The following is an 18,376-nucleotide window of genomic DNA, read 5'->3' as shown; positions in this document are numbered from 1 at the left end:
CATTACAACAATTATCAACATTTCGGTTTGGACATGATCGAATTGTATGACCTGGGTTTCTACACCATCTACACCATCTACACAACTTCTGTTGGTTCGTTCTTTCCCGAATATCTATATTATTATGTATTCTACTCGAGCAAGGTTGACATTTTAGTTTGCGACACAATTCTCTATCCGGTAAAAACTTAAACGGAGCAAGTGATACAGACGGCCACTTACATTCATCTAGGACCAGTGGGAATACGTGTCTCCACATATTTTACATGTTTTCTATTTTGTACACTTCGTCGACATATCTCATTGGATCCAAACAGAGATTCTGACAAGCTGTAATTGCATGAGCGCATGAAGAACGAAGTGCGTCAAACGTCCCACAGTTGCAAGTACTATTTATCATGTGTACACGATATTACCAGCTAGTAATACATTAGCTCGATCTGTCAAACTCCGTCACACAAAACCATAGGTTGTCGCGATCGTGACACACAATATGCATCGTGTTGCCTCACGTCTTGGCCTTGTTAATTTCTTGCAATACCTTCTGTAACCATACATGGCCTCCCTGCATTTGGCCTTTATAACTTGCTGCTCGCTTTGGGAATAGTGCCGCCAAATGAAAATATGCCTCTCACACAATTGAGGTTATCAACAAATGATGCGTTTCTTTTAGAGCAAAATTTATGCATTAAGCTAGTTTTGTGGTCATATGACCATATCGTAAGCCGCCGTCGTATGCTTATGTCCACTGTTCGAAGGGTATGTTAAAAAGGTAGTCCGCTATTTGATCATGAACTGAACGCAAAATCCCCAACATCTCATAAAAACAGTCCTTATTGATCTCGTACCTTGCCAATATAAGTTGATAGTAAAAATTACATACCAAGATTCCATTCAGAATAAATTAAATATTACAACCGATAGTATATTAATAGAGATTAAATACCCATGTTAGTCACTTACTTTCGTTCAGTCGTAGAGCGATATTACCCGTAGTAGTTGGACACAACGTGCCTTTGACAATATCAATAGTGTGTGCGATCCCATAGGCTTCTATGTCGCTCAATTGTAGCTAGTATTCTAATGCCCCGATCTGATATAACGCAGATATCAGGTTGGGGGCATACATGCCTCCTTGTCCTAGAAAGAAAGAAATCTCAGTCATCAAGTGACTCCCCCAATGTTATTGCAAATGCAATTGGAAGAATTCTCCCACCGTCTCTCTGTGCCACAGCTAGCAATAACAGATGGGTATATCTACCAGACATAAATGTACCGTCAATTTGTACCAATGGCTTGTAGTACACAAATGCGTTCCGACATTGTTTAAAGCTCCAAAAAAGACGTTTGAACACTTGGCATCCACGGAGCAATCGGTTATTGTAGTACGGAGGGACCATTTAAAGGTCTGTTATGCAACCTGGGACGTACCTCTTCAGCACCTGACACCACTGTCAAACCTCATTATATAAAGCATCCCACCCACTATACATCTTTTCCTACGTTTTTTCTTTGCTATCCAAACATTGCGGTAAGAGGGCGTGTACCTCTTTTGGCTACGAATATTGGCAATTATGCATGACATAGAAGTTCCGAGATCTGCCTTCAAAATCAGTAGTATTAAGCTAGCTATCATGCCTAAATCCATCTTGGGATGATCTTATGAAACACCTTTTAGTGAAGTACGTTAAACAATGCAACATTAAGTAATAACATTATGATTCAAAACTCTAAACACTCAGTGATACTATACCAGCAACACAGATATGTGGACCTTTGTACTCTTTTATCTCTCACAAGTCTGTATTTTTCCTTAAAGAATCTATTATTTTCCATGAACATGTACCGTCTTGCACTGTACACTTGGCCTCGAACTTCTCGGGTTTGGATTTAACCACGTTGTAGTTAACCTCGTGATTGATGCTATGTTGTTTCAAAGTACCAAAAAAACTATCATTATTGGAAAACTCCTTACCGACTTCCAAATCACCCGAATCCAATGTCGAACTTGTATGGTCACGCGTTCTGTGTGGTAGATCTGGAAACTCCAACACATTATCTGTTGCTATATCGACATTATGCATGTGGGCTGGAGGTGAGTACGACCTGAATTGTGGATCTCCTTTTTCTTCATCTGAACCCCCTTCAACGTCTTCAGGTTCGGATAGAACAGACTCCGGTTCAGAAAATAATGCAACTTCTGCACCATTGGGACCGGGCTCTCGAAGTGGATCCACATCGAACTCATCATCCAACCCACCATCATCTGCAACATATGAGGTCCTCTCGCCGATGGACGTCGTAGGGAGTACATCATCCTTTCTTGTAGATGTTTCATAACATCCCCAATCATATATGGAAAACCAACCACTAAAAGTTGATGTCGTTCCTCAATATGTATTTTCAACATTGAATATCGACTTACCGATCTGCACGTCCCATCCACTAATCGAGTGTCACGCAGGAGTTATGTTTTTCATACTGCCACCAAACATGGGCACTTCCGTGTTCTGCCTCTCACTAACAGAGTGTCGGCTAGGGGTCGTGTATTCCTCTCGAACAGCAGTTGATATTGAAGTCGCAAATGTTTCATTTGGCGATGAAAATTGAACATATAACTCAAGATAGGGTGATCTACTAGTGATATGAGTCTGTACAATCGCCTCAAAGCTATGAACACTTTTGATATCAAATGAGTCATATGTCACGAGATCAATCGAAGCACAAAATCGATACTTAATAGAAGAAACTCTATTTGGCGTCATTCCGAAGAATTTGCGCGTAATTCTTTTACAAAATTCTGTAAATCTATACTCTGGTTAAAAGCCATTTGCGTTGTGTTCTCTGATAAAAAAACAACGTCGTTCTCGGTGTCATAGACCTCACCATCATAGTAAATAATAGCACTAGTACGTTCACTCATCTTCAATTTATATTCTGCTTAGCCTCTCTAATTTTTCTTACCGAAACTTATGCAACCTAAGAATGATATTTGCCTCGTTTATAGTAGAAAAAGAGCATTCACGTGGGAGCTTTTTTCATAAATTTTGTTGACATTGCATCCTGCTTGAAGCGTTTTTGACACTATTTGTTCAGAAATGTCTTCTCAAAATTATTTTTTCAAGAACTACTGTAGAAAAAGAACGTCCACATGGGAGCTTTTTTCATAAATTTTGCTGACATTGTATCCTGTTTGAAGCGTTTTTGACACTATTTATTCAGAAACGTCTTCTCAAAATTATTTTTTCAGAAACTATTGTAGCAAAAGAGCGTCCACGTGGGAGCTTTTTTCTGTATTTTTGCTGACATTGCATCCTGCTTGAAGCATTTTTGACACTATTTGTTCAGAAACGCTTCTTAAAATTATTTTTTCACGGTAAAAATAGTCAATTTTCTCAAAAAAACACAATGTTATTTTTTAAAAAACTAAACCCTAATTGAATTACTCTATTTAAAAAACATAAACCCTAATTTAATAAACCTTAAACCCTAATTTAGTTTATTTTAAATCTTAACTTAATTTATTTAAAACCCTAGAACCCTAATTTACTTAATCTATTTAAAAACATAAGCCCTAATTCCTAAACCCAAATCTTTAATTTAATTTATTTAAAACCGAACTTAATTTATTTAAAACCCTAGAACCCTAATTTACTTAATCTATTTAAAAACATAAACCCTAATTTAATAAACCCTAAACCTTAATTTAATTTATTTTAAACACTAAATTTATTTAAAATCCTAGAACCCTAATTTACTTAATCTATTTAAAACCTAAGCCCTAATTTATTTAAAACCCTAACTTAATTTATTTAAAAATAATTAACCCTAATTTAAATAATTTTTATAAAATAACACTAAATCTGATTTATTTTTAAAAGCTACTAAAACTCTAAAACCGTAATTTGTTTTAACAAAACCTAAATACTAAACCCTAACTTGTTTTACCAAAACCCTAACCTTAAAAACCCTAAAAAACCATAGGGACTAAACATGCAAATATCCTTAACATAAAAACAAGGAGCAAACCGCTCCCTTGAGGAAGCGTTTTTCGCCATGTCAGCAAAACGCTTCCACGTAAGCGCGTTTTTGGATGATGTGGCGAAAAACGGTTCCTCAAGGAGCAATTTCCTGGCTTTTCCCCTTAAAACGCGGTCACATAGGCGCGTTTTGTAAAAATCAGCCATTTCCGGTAAATAATGGTGTAATTGGCCCATTTCCTTAAATATGCATGAAAAATGGCCTTTTTAGGTAATTTAGTCTTAATTTTCATTAAGGGTTTGTTTGGATAGCACAAACTAATTGAATGAAAGTGTTGCAATTTTCTAGATGTGTTTGGCTGATATAGTGTAATTACATCGTAATTATGTCATGTGTGGTAGTACAAATTGTAATTATATAGTTACATTATTCATATTTTTATAAATACATTAATTACTATAAAATTATTAGTATGATCAAAATCATTTCTAAACAAGTAGCAATAATTAAAATTGAATCATCTTATGCTTTATGTTAATCTAAAAAGTAGCTAATAACATGATTAATAGTAAAATAGCTAGAAAAATAAGCCTCATTTACAATTTTATCTAATTGTTCATTGCATATTTATTGGTTATTTCCTCTTTAATATTTAACATATACTCTTTATAATCATTTGTTGATCTTTGACTGAGTTCATCATCACCATACGAATTTGAATATGCATAATTAAGATTATCAAAATCTCCTTCTTAATGTACTCTATAGAGTATGGATAATCTCTATTCCACCTATGATTAAAGTGTTGAAATATGTAACATGCTAGTAAGATCCAACATTGTTTTGTTATGCTTTACTAAGGTGGTAGTGTTAACATGAGAAATATATTTTGGAACAACATATGTTTTTCCAACCATATTTCGAAGCCTTGAATGTCTCAAATTAAAAAATTCGTAAACTATCTATTGTGCTTGTATTTGGTATCATTCTCTCAAATGGTATCATATCCCACAAAATAGTGCAAGAAAACTTTTTATATTTGCATGCATCAACTTTATAATATTTGAGTTCACAATCCAAATAGTTTGTAGCTTTAACCATATAAACTTAATTGAAAAATAAGTAAAAAAAATATAAAACCTATATAAAAAATTGTATATATTGCCCAAAACTTTCATAACACTTTTTATAAATAATATATTTTTTGTCAAAATTATTTTTATAAATAAGTTATAATAAAAAACCTATACCATTTTTTATAAATAAGTAAATTATTTTTATTATATATAGGCATTGACACATAAATAATTTATATCCATATTTGGCCATTTGGCCATAACTTTTATAAATAGATGTATTATAACATTTTATAGCAGGTAAATTGTTTTTATAATAATTTTTTTTCATTATTTTAGAACTTTTTTAAGATTTAAATAATATAATTTTTAATATTTATAATATTTTTTTTGCTGTAATCATCTTAAGCACTCGTGACGCATTCATGTTTATAATATAACTTTTATAAAATAATTTTTAAAATTAGATTTGGGTGTAATTACCTATGTAATTATTTCAATTTTCACATTCTTCCTAAAAATTGAGTGTAAGTGGGTGCTCCAAATTTAGGGCTGTAAATAAACTGAACTTGAATGAACAAATCTCCGTTCATGTTCGTTTATTTATTTTTAAGCTTGTTTGTGTTCAATTTGTATTAGTTAAGAATTTCAAATTTTTGTTCATGTTCGTTTATTTAAAATTATGTGTTTTCATGTTCGTTTGTTTAATGTTCACGACCATCTTCATTTAATTTAATCGAACATGTTCACAAACAATGTTAATAAATAATAAACAAACAAATAATAAATAAATACATACACACATATATTGTTTAGATATAAAACAGTCAAATATAAATATTAATAATCATATTATAAATGAAAAAATACAAATCAAGATAATTTTATTAATATATTCTAATAGAATTTTTATAAGAAAATATTATTAATAAATAAATGAATCATATACGAGTTAATAAACGAGCTTGTTTATTTATTAAACGAACATAAAATTTTGTTCATACTTGTTTATTTAGCTTAATAAACGAACATAAACAAATATTATACGAACGGTTCATCAAATGTTCTGTTCATTTACATTCCTAGCTCCATTTACACCCAATTTAATGAAACTCACCAATTATAATGATTACCTAAATAGGTCATCATTTTTTAATTATAAACAATTAGATCCAAATTCAATTTAAGTTCAGAATTTTTTTTATTTTTCTCTTCGTTTTTATTTTTTATTTTTATTTTTTTGAAATTTTTTCTCTTCGATTTTAATCACTGGTAACAGCCAACATAGCTCTAATAACAAGGTAACGTGTGAGTAATAAATTACTATGATCCAAGATCCTCCAACAATCCTAAATAGCTTATACAACCACATGTCCAAAGTTTAATAAATTCAAACCTCTCTTTTTAGGTATATTGATTGATTTAGTTTTCAACGTTTTTATTTTATATTTATTTTAATTAAATTTATTATTAATATTTTAAAAAATCAAATTACTTTTCTTTAACAAAATATTAATTAAAATATTTATTTTTTTAATATTACTAGCGTGACAACCTAGATGACAATTCATATAAACTTTATGTTTGCATGACACTATTTATCTTATATGTCACATTAATAAATAATTTAAAATTATAAAAAATAATTATAAATTTAAAAATCATAAACGTTAATATCTTTATATTAAATCCGAATATCTATTCTTTATAATAGTCATCTAATCCACTAAGTTAAATATTTATGAGATTTTAAAATAAATAATTTTTTAATAATATATTTACTATTGTAAAAATTACAACTTAATTTCTGCCTCTCCTACTTTTTTTTTTTTTTGGCTTCATCCCTAAATTGAAGCACTTGACGTGTGAAGCTTTTCGCATTTCCCCAAACATTGCTTCGATGATAGAGGTAGCCCCATTCCAAATTCGAACTGGGGTTCCTTCTAACTAATTTGCATCAATTGATTGTTGAAAAATATACTAATAATTGTCACAGGTTCGTCATAGTGATGATTAGATGAAGAAGAAGATAAGAGTAGTGAAGTGCAGGAGATATGGAAATAATTGGCTTCCGTAGTTGGGATGAAGCAGAAGCTGAAGTTGTTGCTTATTTGCTTAAAAATACAGCTATGCTGAAACCGATTCGTATAGATACTAGTCGTATAGTTTTAGCAAGAGGGACCTGGAGGGAGTCTACGAATAGAATGGCCAGTTGTATCTTAAACTTATGGTGTCAATAATCATGGTTCTCCATCAGAGTTTTGGTCAGCATCCACTTTTTCGACTGTGCCGAACATAGCTACACAAGTTGCGGCAACTTGCATCCATTGTTACAAAGTCAGCTGCACTCGACGCCTCACTAGCAATCAAGAAGGCTCTGAGGTTCAAGGTGGATGCTGGTGGTTGTTCATCAATGTTTTCATATAGCTATGGAACTTTCGTAGTGAATAGGTTGTATGAATATAAACTGATACATTTAAACCGTATAGTAGAAGTTGCCAATGTTCCTTCTAAAACATGATAATATTGTCAAGAATAGGATGTTTTGAATCATCAAGTATCAAAAGCATTAAGAAGATTACATATAAATACATTTATACACTAAAATTCCTTCAGGAACCCACAATGGCTTATGGAAAAACTATGGTTTCCATAACAAACCTACAGTTACTATACAGAAATTCAGGCACAAGTTATTTGACTTCGCTTCACAACCTCCAGATTCTCCGATACTGCTGCGGTTAAATTAGGATCTTCAAATCCAAGCTCAGCACCCAATCTGCAACAGGGGCAGGGATTAGAAAGAATGGATTCAGCAGAAGAGAAAAGCAACTTCAAAGGGAAAATGAAAAAGTAATGGGTCGGAGAAGCAGTTTTACAGAGGGTAAGCTCTAGAATGGCCTATACTTTCGCAAGACCAAATTCCTAACTGAACATGCAATTGCATCTAAATTATCAAAATGAACAAAATGAAATGTTTACATAAAGACCAAGATAAGTTAAAATTTTACTTACTTTGGATCCAGCACCAATTTCTGGACCTCTTTAATGGCCGAACTAGCTGCATATAACGAGATCTTCCCAACCTGATTGAACATGATGGTAAAGTTGGTAAACTCACTGGGACAAAAAGGTCTAACATACATAACTCATGATTTAAAAAGAGTCTAGGAACTTGACAAACACGTGATAAAGAAAGCACTGAACACTTTTCGGGATAATTTTATTAGCCTGACCTCCAAAATTTGAAGTTTTCCATCATGGTCATTTGGAAGACAGCGGATATCTTCAGCCAATCTTACAGCCTCCCCCACACTTTCTGGAAATAAGAAGTCAAGTCCTAACTGAACATTGGACTGAAAGTTCAACAAGAAGGAAATAAGTTATTAATTTCCATGCTGACGAACATCATTTATTGAACAAGGTAAAAGATTATCATATCGGACATACTCAATGACATCAAAGATCACCTTCTCAGCAGGATTTGCAACAAATATCGAAACATGGAAGGTTATTTATCAGAGAGACCTACCTGGAGATTCCTCACTTGGAAAGGGCAACCAGCAGGGAGAAAGACAGCTTGCCCCAAATTCTGTTCGAATGACCATGGCACCACTCCTGTAAACGAAATGAACGACAATCAACACTTGATCATCTACTATATTAATTATTCTATTATAGCAATAAAAGGAAAATATTGAACTTTTTACTGGATTAAAAATTAGAATAAGATTTTCCAGGAGAATTTGTTTTGAACCAAAATCCAATTTCATCTACTATAAAATCGGTTTGTAAACTTTTTATAGACAGGTTGTTTATCTTATCTTACCAAATTCTTGCCTTAATTTTCTCTTATGATGCTCATTCAAGTACACCACTTCGTCATACAGAGGACGCATCACCTAATAATGAAAATAGAAAATCATCAACATGCACTTTTACGCAATGTGTTAAAAAGTATATTCTACAACTAAGAGCATAAACTTACAGAATCACTTACCGCACTTTCAGGCTTCCTGAAATCCCTCCAATGCTTTTGCAAATACTCAGTTAACTTCGGAACATCCTGTCGACGAAAGACATCCCAACACGCTCCTGCTTTAGGATTTCCTATCACGTCCCTGCTATCCCCATTTAACTGTTCAAAATCTGCAGATTTCTCTGCAATCATGGTAGTTTCAGTTTCTTGATCCTCATGTACATCAGATGTGCTCTCAGATTCGTCATCAATATCAGGTCCATCAATAGATAAATCAGGCAATCTTTTCTCATCTGACCTTGTTTCAGAATCCCTCAAGGACTCATTTACCTCAGATTTCCCATTGGATTTGAGTATGTCCTTTTTTGTCCTCTGACCATTTACCTTTACTTCACATGTATGCACCAACAGATACACCTGGAAAACAACTCAGCTTTCAATTCATACGCTTCACCACAAAGATTCATATTTACTTTTAATTATTACAAGAAAGCCTTGACGGTTATACAGATTTTGTTAGTGACTTAATTCAGTGTCCCTTTTATATTAAAAGGTTTGAGCTAGTATAAGACAAAACAAGGCCTTGACCTCACATGTATAATAGACTAAAAATTGCAAAACAAGATGCACTGAATGAAAGCCTAAATCTTATTCAAGCATTAGATTCCAGTATAAGATACAGAGATCAAGTCATAAAAGTAATATAAACATAGAAGACTTCAGTTTCATAGTGTCCTTGTAATAATTAATCAAAAATGAATTTCCTTGATTAGTCAAGGAGAGGGGAAATGCAACTTACCATATCTCGCATTTTGAAATGGAGATTGGTTACCGAATTCCCTCTATCAAGTTCTTCATAGGTCCCATAAGATAAATAAATCTTAGGTCCAGCATCATTTTGCAAAGAATAATGGGGCAATTTTGCAGCGACATTTAGGAGACCCAACCTGGAATGAATGTACTCAAGTAAGGGAAGTTTACTGATGAACTCAGGTCTCTGGAACATCAAAAACTCTTCCGAAGCACCGGGAGAAGGCCAATCTTTCAACTTCAACATTGCTGGCGGTCCATTTTCATGTGTCCGCCCCTCTGTGTATCCTTTAATGAATTGATCAAGTTCAATATCAACCTGACATCATATCAAACCCAACATGCATCTATAAGAGAGTGACACATAATATCGATTAAATTACAGAGATATGAAGATCACGCACATATAAGCAGGAGCATAGAGCCTACCTCTGACCAGTCTAAGCAATCTAGGGCCTTCACCATTCTGGTCTCATCTTTTATTTTCTCATCAGCCGTCTCCTGAATTCCTCTCCAAATAGCCAGGGGATCCCAACTTGAAATGGATGAGCTATCAAATACCTCTTTAACAATCACAGGTTCACCCTTGCTCCAATGCCTTCTAAAATCAGCAATCCCTTCTGCTTTAATATCATGAGATGAAGGGCAGTACAAAAGACTATCATCACTACCTTCTCTGTCAGCAAACTGACAAAGTCTGGGATCATTCAATTCAATCTTTTCCGAACTTTCAACATCATAAACCTTACAGCCACTAACCATTTCCTCTACATTCTTAACCAGCTTTGCAACCCAATTCATCTTAAAAATACGATTTAGGTTTAATGAGTGATGACCGCAACCACCATACTCCTTTGGAGGACATGGTATACTGCCATCACTGTTGGCTTTCCAGCCAGAGAACTTATCCAAGAAATTCAGTTTCAATTTGGATACTTGTCCCATAGAAGTTTCTTTGTCTGGAGTTCTCTCACCAGTCTCATTTCCTATATCTTCAACACCGACAGAAGATGCACCCCGAAGATCTTGACAGCAACGGAGACACAGATCATATGAGCAATTTGGACAATGCCGATGATAATCAACAATTGGTATCCTACAAAAGTTGCTGCAAAAAGACATGAACTATATGTCCTTAGCACAATAAATATGAGAATGTGTTAACCATACTTTTGTAAATCTAATTAATAAACCTCACCAAATGGACAGAAAATTAACCTATTAAACTAACCACACTAAGCGAGATGATTTTAAAATAGCTAGTAAATGTTATTAGGTACCAGCACATCTGCTCATCTGCATTCACCTTTGCCCTAAAAAGGTCTATTTCAGTTCCTGAAAAACATATTTATTAATGGTTAGATAAGGACATTAAACTCAGTAGGAACCTGAGCTCAAACCATTTAATCAACAAGCATCTTACTACGAAGTTTTCTTTCCAATTCCACTTCAGAACACTGTTCCTGATGGATCTTCTTAATAACAGGAAGCACTGAAGATAAAAGACAGTAGTGATACTGTAGCTTGTCCAGGACAGGTATTTCCCGTATCCTTACCTGCACTCGGTGAAAAGTAAATTATTCCTCAAGAAATTATACAATTAAACTGTCAAAAAATCTATTAATTAGACATGCAAACCCTTTGAAAGGGAGGGAAATACCTTTATCATGTTATCACCTCGTAAGCATGCCTTGCAATTACAGGAACCACGACATGCAGGACAAGCCTTCTCAATTTCTTCCAATGGGGTGTTCGAGTACCTAATAAGAAAAGCATAAATAATTGCTAGAAAACGGAAATGTGGGCATTTTTAACTAAACGTTCAACTTACCATGAAGAGATACAGCTATCACAATATCCTCTCTTTTCACATTTGAGGCATGAAGTAACTCTCTCTCTATCATTCCGCCGGCATTGATGGCAAGTTTGCCCGACAAAAACTTCTTCGGAGTCATCCTCGGAGTCATCCTGAAAACCACCACATTAATATCTGTATCAGCAACATAAAATAGTAAAAAGAAAAAAGAGAAATAATCATCATAGAGCATGAAAGGAACCCTGCAAATCAGCAATATCTTGGAGAAAACAATCATAAAAAAATCTGATTATAAATTAACTATAAACTTTCAACTCATTTTACCCATTCATTTGCTATGAAACCTAATAAGATGGTAACCTATTCTCTCCATTTTTTTCTAATTGATACTATTATCACGATCAACAATAGGACCGCCACAATGTCTTATATGGGCAAGATTCCTCCTCATGAAGAATCACCCTTACTAAAAGTCGAGAGTATTCAATACATGTTATATTCTTTAAGATCAAACAATACTAATGCTACCAGAACCACCATGTTGTAAGTTAACTCACCGCCGCCATAGCAACATCATCATTGCTTCTCTGTGATCTGTTCCTGGATGAATCTGCAGCAGAAAAAGACGGTGTCTTGTATGACCTCCAACTCTCTTCAAAAGGAGAGCCATCTCTTTGATAATCATCTTCCACCTTTGCAGAATTTCGTGCCGAGAGATTCCTCATAGGAGGTGTCTCGGGTGAATACTGAATTTGATTCTTAGAAACCTTCTCTTTATGTTTCTTCCCAGAAACTGGAGGAGGATAGTCCTCCACTTTCCTACTAACAGGCGGCACATCAAAGTCATCACTCTTAGTGTCTCCCCCATACATCTCAGTATCACCACCCAACTTCCTCTTTTTCTTAAGGCTAGCTCTTAACGCAGAATTGGCAGCCCTCCTTTTAGCCTGGATATAATGTTTTTCACAAACAGTTTTATCTGGCATAGACATGGCAGTACACCTCCATTGCTTCCCATCTGACCTTTTGCATCGCAAATCATCAGGTATCCCAACATTATCCTCACCATTCCCAGAACCTGATCTTGGATGCTCCATTCCACTTCTTTGCAATTCAAATCCACTAGCAGTAAAGCATCCCCAAATTCAACCTAAAAAACAGTAAAAAAAAAAGTTCCTAAATTCACCTACTAAACCAGTAAAAAGAATATCACCAAAAACAATCAACCAAAAAAAAATCCAAAAAAATAACTACAAACCCTTTATTGGAAATTCAAAAAATTGAACCAAAATCATAAACATAAACAAGATTGGCAAGACAGAAGAACAAAACCCAGATCATTAAACAAAGAATCAATCACTTAATTTTCAAAGAGAACCCCAGACTCTTAAACCCAGAAGTAACTTTTAAAAAAAAAAGCAATGTAAAAACAAAACCAAAACCCCCAATAAATTGAGGGGGGGGAAAGAAAGAAAGAAGAAGAATGAAAGAACCTGAAGGTAGGGCTTTGATAGAGAGTATGAGACGGAGAAAAAAGGATATATATGGGGCGACCCAGAGTTTTGTAAAGCCAAATAAACAGTGGTTGGATCGAACTGTTACTTGACTTCACGGTTTTTCGCTTCGACTGTGGGTTCCTTTTTTCTTTTTTTTGTTCTTTTTTTGGTTGCTGGTTATTTCAGACATGTCTTTGTGAAAGTTCGTAATAACTAAAGTACTGAACAGCTGTTAACTTCTGCCGTACCATAAAATCCCCAACATCATCAGCCCAAAACAGGAAACTCAAAATTTTGAATTTGCATAAATCGTCCCACACATTTTACATTTATTTATTCCTCTAATTTAATTAACTTTGGATTTACATTTTAAATTTAGATATGTTTAATTCTCGATTTAATTTTTACATAACGAAAGTGTTTTTAAGGTTTAATGATATAATGATGACATGATTCATTAATACCTCTATCATTTTAGGCTTCAAAATTAATGTGGATAAATTTTATTATTAGTTATTTATTTATGAGTAAGTTTTATTTTAATCATCTAATTAAAAAATTACGATTTGATCATTAATATATTCGAATAGAACTTTTTAATCATTATAATAATAATTTTATTCTTCAAATTTTACATTCTTTTTTTTTAATTTTTATGTTCTTTTTAGAACTTTTAGAATTTTCTAACTTTTTAAAAAGAATTTCAATTTTTTTTATTTTATTTGGAATTAGGGTTAAAGTGACATAAAGTATAAAAGTTTAGAATTAAAATTGTTATTATACCGATTAAAAAATGGCATCATTAGTCACTTCACCGTAGGATCATAAGAAAAATATTTTGAAAACATTACAAATTAAATTGTAATTTTTTAGTTAAATAGTCAAAATGAAAACTTACCTATAACTTGACTGATTAATAAATCTAACTAAACCCCAAAGCTAATAAATCAAATTCATCAATTCTTTAATATGTTTTTCAACTAATTTTTTTGTTTATTTTGAAAAATTCTTATTCTTTACAAGAATTTTTATTTATATTTCTAATTTCAAATTTAAATTTATATAAATTATTCTTTATTTTATGTTTAATTATTTTAATACATATATAATAAATAAGCTTTTTTATAATGTTATAACACTAGTAACCAACTGACGCATTAGTCTGTTATATTACATTTGCATATTACATTCTATATGCATTAACAAATTTACCATTTTTTTATCATTTTGATCAATTTTCTTTTAACCGTATACATATAGTGTTTTAATAATAATAATAATTCTATTTTTCTTCTTTCTTTCTTCAATCACTTTGATTAAAAAAAAAAAGTCTTAACTACTTATATCACCTATGCAATTTCAGTTTATTTATTCGAGAAAGGAGATGAAATTAATTTACTACAGAAATACATAAAATAAAATATTATAAGTTTCAAACTTTGTGTAGTAAAATAAATTAATAAAATGTGTTTTAGATAATCCTAAATTTTGTTAATAGAAAAAAAATGAAAGGTAGCGTAACATATTAATAACTTCAAATAATTTTACATTCTATTGTAATCTTATTATCAAAAATAATCATTCAATTAACTAAATACTTCTAATAAAATATTAGAAATAATAAGTGTAACTTTTATGTGTATTTTCAAATTTTATCAATTTAATTATAGAATTTTTATATCTCAAAATTAAATATCAATAAAACATTGATTGGCAAATAACTTTATTAAAAATCATATAAATAGGTCTATTTTTTTTTGGTAAATAAAAACAAAATTTAGAGAATTAAACTACATTGATTAGTTCGAACAAGCCTTTAGCCTTATCATTATTAAGGTCTTCGGTTAAATTAAAAGGAGTTTCTACTAATATGTTGATACCTTCTAAATCACTTTGTACCATCTTGACAATCCGATCTTCAATGTAATTAATCTCCCTAACAACATTTATAGGTATGAAGGTCTATTGTATCAAGCTCTATTGTTTAAGTACTTTATTATTCATCTAATCATTGTTAATATCTCTTAATATATGTATGAAATTTATATTTAAAATTTTGACACGTTTAATAATCAATGTTAGATTTACATCGTACAATTAATTTTAGAATAATTAATACACATGCATACTTTTGCGAATTAAGTTCTCTTTTATTTCCTTTTGAGCCAAAATGATTTTCACTAGAGTTATTTATGGACTAGATCGGGTCAAGTAAAAATTTTAGGTATAGGCTTAATCCAGCTCGAAAAATAGGCTTAAATTTTTGTTGAAGTCCGGCCCTAATAAAAATGATAAACTCGAGTCTAGACCGTCCGTATTAATTTTTTTATATTATTTTTATATAAAAATAAATTTAAAAATATAATATATCAAATACACTAAAACATTAAAATAACATTAAAATAGTGCAACTTCTAATATCTAAAGTCCATCCACAATAAAAGTTAAGCACAAAAGTGAAGAATGAAATCACGGCAATACGATATGAACAAATTGATTTACATTCACAAATGTTAGTCTTTACACTATCTGTGAAACATTTCAGGTCAAGATTGATTTATTAGATCGTAAGATAAGATCTAGAAATAAGGTGGAAGTTGATATATTTGCAAAAAAAGCCCTTACTCACCATTTTTGTAAGAAGTTGGGTTGCCTTCGAGGTATTGCTGTTTTGAAGAAATCCCTGGATCATTATATTATAACAGAAGCTATCAGGTAAACAATCATTGTCTCTCATGCTCCTAAACAACTGGTATACTTCATCAAGGAATCCCTCTCTACAGAACCCATTAATCAATATAGAGTATGTATAAACATCTGAGAGCTCATGAAATAATTCCTTTCCAGTTTCAGTATTCTTAGCTTTGCACAAGCCATCAATTAAGATATTATAAAGGACAATATTAGGTTCAAACCTACTGACCGCATTGCTCGAAAAAGTTTCAATGCCTCTTCAAGCTTACCACTTTTGCATAAACCATCCAACAAAATCCAACATGTCACTAGATTTGAAACTTGTCCAGAAGCACACATCTTGACCAGAAGTTCGAATGCAGTAGAAACTCTCCCTAATTGACACATACTTTGCATAAGAGTGTTGTATGTCACTATATCACGAATTGGCCCGTTTTGAGTTATTTCATCAAAGAGTTCCATTGCTTTATCCAACCTCTTAGCTTTGCAATATCCGTTGATAATGATGTTGTGACTACGTCTATCAAGTGCACAACCTTTTTCAACTGAAACTCTTTTAGCTTTACCCATTTGGTTTTGCAAGCAATGCCCATCTATTAACGCACCATAGGTAACAATATCAGGCTCAATGTCTTGCATTATCATTGTGTCAACAATATATTTAGCTTGAGAAAGCATCCCTTCTTTGAAAGCAATTTCTACAGCTTTACCCATTTGGTTTTGCAAGCAATGCCCGTCTATTAACGCACTATAGGTAACAACATCAGGCTCAATGCCACTATAGGTAACAACATCAGGCTCAATGCCATGCTTTCTCCTTGTGTCAACAATTTCTACAGCTTCCGAAATCATACCCTCCTTGCAATGTGCATCACTCAATGTATTATACGTGACGATATTAAGTGAAATATTGTTATCCATCATCTCATTCAAAAGCCTTGTTGTCTCCTTCTGCTGGACTGAATTACTCATAGCGTGAATTAAGCAAGTGTAAGTAAAGATATCTGGTCTAATGCCCTTCACCTTCACTTCGGAGAAGAGATTGAGAGCCTCATTTAGTAACCCGTTTTTACAAAGACAGTCAATGACACTATTATATGCTATAATATCGGGTTCAAAACCCCTTTCTTCCATCTTGCACAGCCCATTTAGTATTGTACTGTAAACAATTGAATTAGGTCGATACCCATGTCCAATCATTTTATCAAACAAACTCACAGGCTTACAGATCTTACTTTGATTACAAAATCCATTAATCAAAGTGGATAAAGTTACAACATCGGGTCCAACACCTAACTTCAGCATTTTCCCCAAAACAGAAAATCGCACGATCAATTTGACCCGAGTGGCAGAAACAATTAATCAAGATGTTCAGAGTACAAACATCAGGGGAAACTCCGAAGAATTCCATCTGCTTACACATAGAAACAGCAACGGCATAACGTTTCATTCGAACAATGGCTCATAATAATTTGGTAAATTCCACGACAGAAGGCATTGGGTACTTGTGAATCATCTTATTAAACAAAAACAAAGCATCATCAACATTATCCAAACTATCATACTTTTTTGGCTTTCCACTTGCAGGCATGGAATTCTTACTTAAAGCATTGATATGGGTAGCAATAGAGTTAGAAGAAGAAGAGTGGGAATTAGAAAGATTACTTCCACCATTAACAATTGAACGGAAAATTAAAGAAGAATAAAGCTTACCCATATCTGGCAATGAAGCAAAATGGAAAAGCAGGAACTGAACTAGAAATGAAAGCAGAAATGGCGACGGCACTACCAGTACCAGAACAGGTTACTATGTCCTCAGTGTTCGAAAAGTGATACTCCTTATGGGCCTAATAACTGTGGTTGGTGATTGCCACTAGAAGATCACACCGAAGGAAACCAACTTTTTTTTTCCCTTCAGTTTGGACTTTGATTTTCAAAACTATTGGCTTTATGAGGTTTAAGAATACAAGAATCTGTAAGATAAATTTTTATGATTATTTCATCGATCACACTTATTTTTAATAATATAAATAGATAAATTTTTAATAAAATGATTAAATTATATTTTAATATGATGTACGATGAATAATTTATTTATTTTAAATAAAAAACAAAAAAAATTAACTCTTTATACAACATCTATGGTACTTTTATTTTTTAAAACCGTAAAATTTAACCATCTATTGCTAACAAAAATTGCTCTTAGATTTCAAATTCTATTAACAGTGAATATTTTAGATTTTATTTTAATTTAGATTTAAATATATTTTTAATTTTCACTCTCTTGTATTTTATGATGAATTTGTACTCCAAAACTCCCAAAATATTTACTTTGCTGTTTTCACTTATGATTGTAGAAATGACATAAGTTGGAAAAGAAATAATCATAAAATTTGATGATTAATTATAGGGAATCCAGTGTTGAGAGCATATTATGAGAGTCTCTTCTTTTCCTCCAACCAGCAGACCAGAATTACTTAAACACTTATATAAGGCAAGAGAGGGGCCAACACCCATTTTAATC

The 18,376-nt window shown here is 32.5% G+C and overlaps 2 protein-coding genes across 2 annotated transcripts; both read right to left on the bottom strand.

Moving 5' to 3' along the window:
- Nucleotides 1–7,561: 7,561 nt before the first annotated feature.
- LOC108470050 (E3 ubiquitin-protein ligase JMJ24) lies at nucleotides 7,562–13,432 on the bottom strand. Its single transcript, XM_017771231.2, has 14 exons — nucleotides 13,156–13,432; nucleotides 12,220–12,812; nucleotides 11,678–11,814; nucleotides 11,507–11,606; nucleotides 11,270–11,402; nucleotides 11,127–11,181; nucleotides 10,276–10,954; nucleotides 9,836–10,165; nucleotides 9,058–9,453; nucleotides 8,887–8,959; nucleotides 8,590–8,675; nucleotides 8,294–8,413; nucleotides 8,073–8,143; nucleotides 7,562–7,836 (listed from the first exon to the last, which is right to left on the bottom strand). Exons 2-14 carry the CDS (start codon nucleotides 12,757–12,759, stop codon nucleotides 7,740–7,742), a joined length of 2,817 nt encoding a protein of 938 aa, XP_017626720.1. The 5' UTR covers nucleotides 12,760–12,812; nucleotides 13,156–13,432; the 3' UTR covers nucleotides 7,562–7,739.
- Nucleotides 13,433–15,678: 2,246 nt separating this feature from the next.
- LOC128296486 (pentatricopeptide repeat-containing protein At3g22470, mitochondrial-like) lies at nucleotides 15,679–17,157 on the bottom strand. The gene is made up of 3 exons (XM_053031736.1): nucleotides 16,082–17,157; nucleotides 15,788–15,935; nucleotides 15,679–15,687 (listed from the first exon to the last, which is right to left on the bottom strand). Exons 1-3 carry the CDS (start codon nucleotides 17,155–17,157, stop codon nucleotides 15,679–15,681), a joined length of 1,233 nt encoding a protein of 410 aa, XP_052887696.1.
- Nucleotides 17,158–18,376: the final 1,219 nt, after the last annotated feature.

Source organism: Gossypium arboreum, chromosome 8 (genome assembly GCF_025698485.1).
Source record: "Gossypium arboreum isolate Shixiya-1 chromosome 8, ASM2569848v2, whole genome shotgun sequence".
Taxonomy (NCBI): domain Eukaryota; kingdom Viridiplantae; phylum Streptophyta; class Magnoliopsida; order Malvales; family Malvaceae; genus Gossypium; species Gossypium arboreum.
This window is presented reverse-complemented; position numbering and strand designations above follow the sequence as displayed.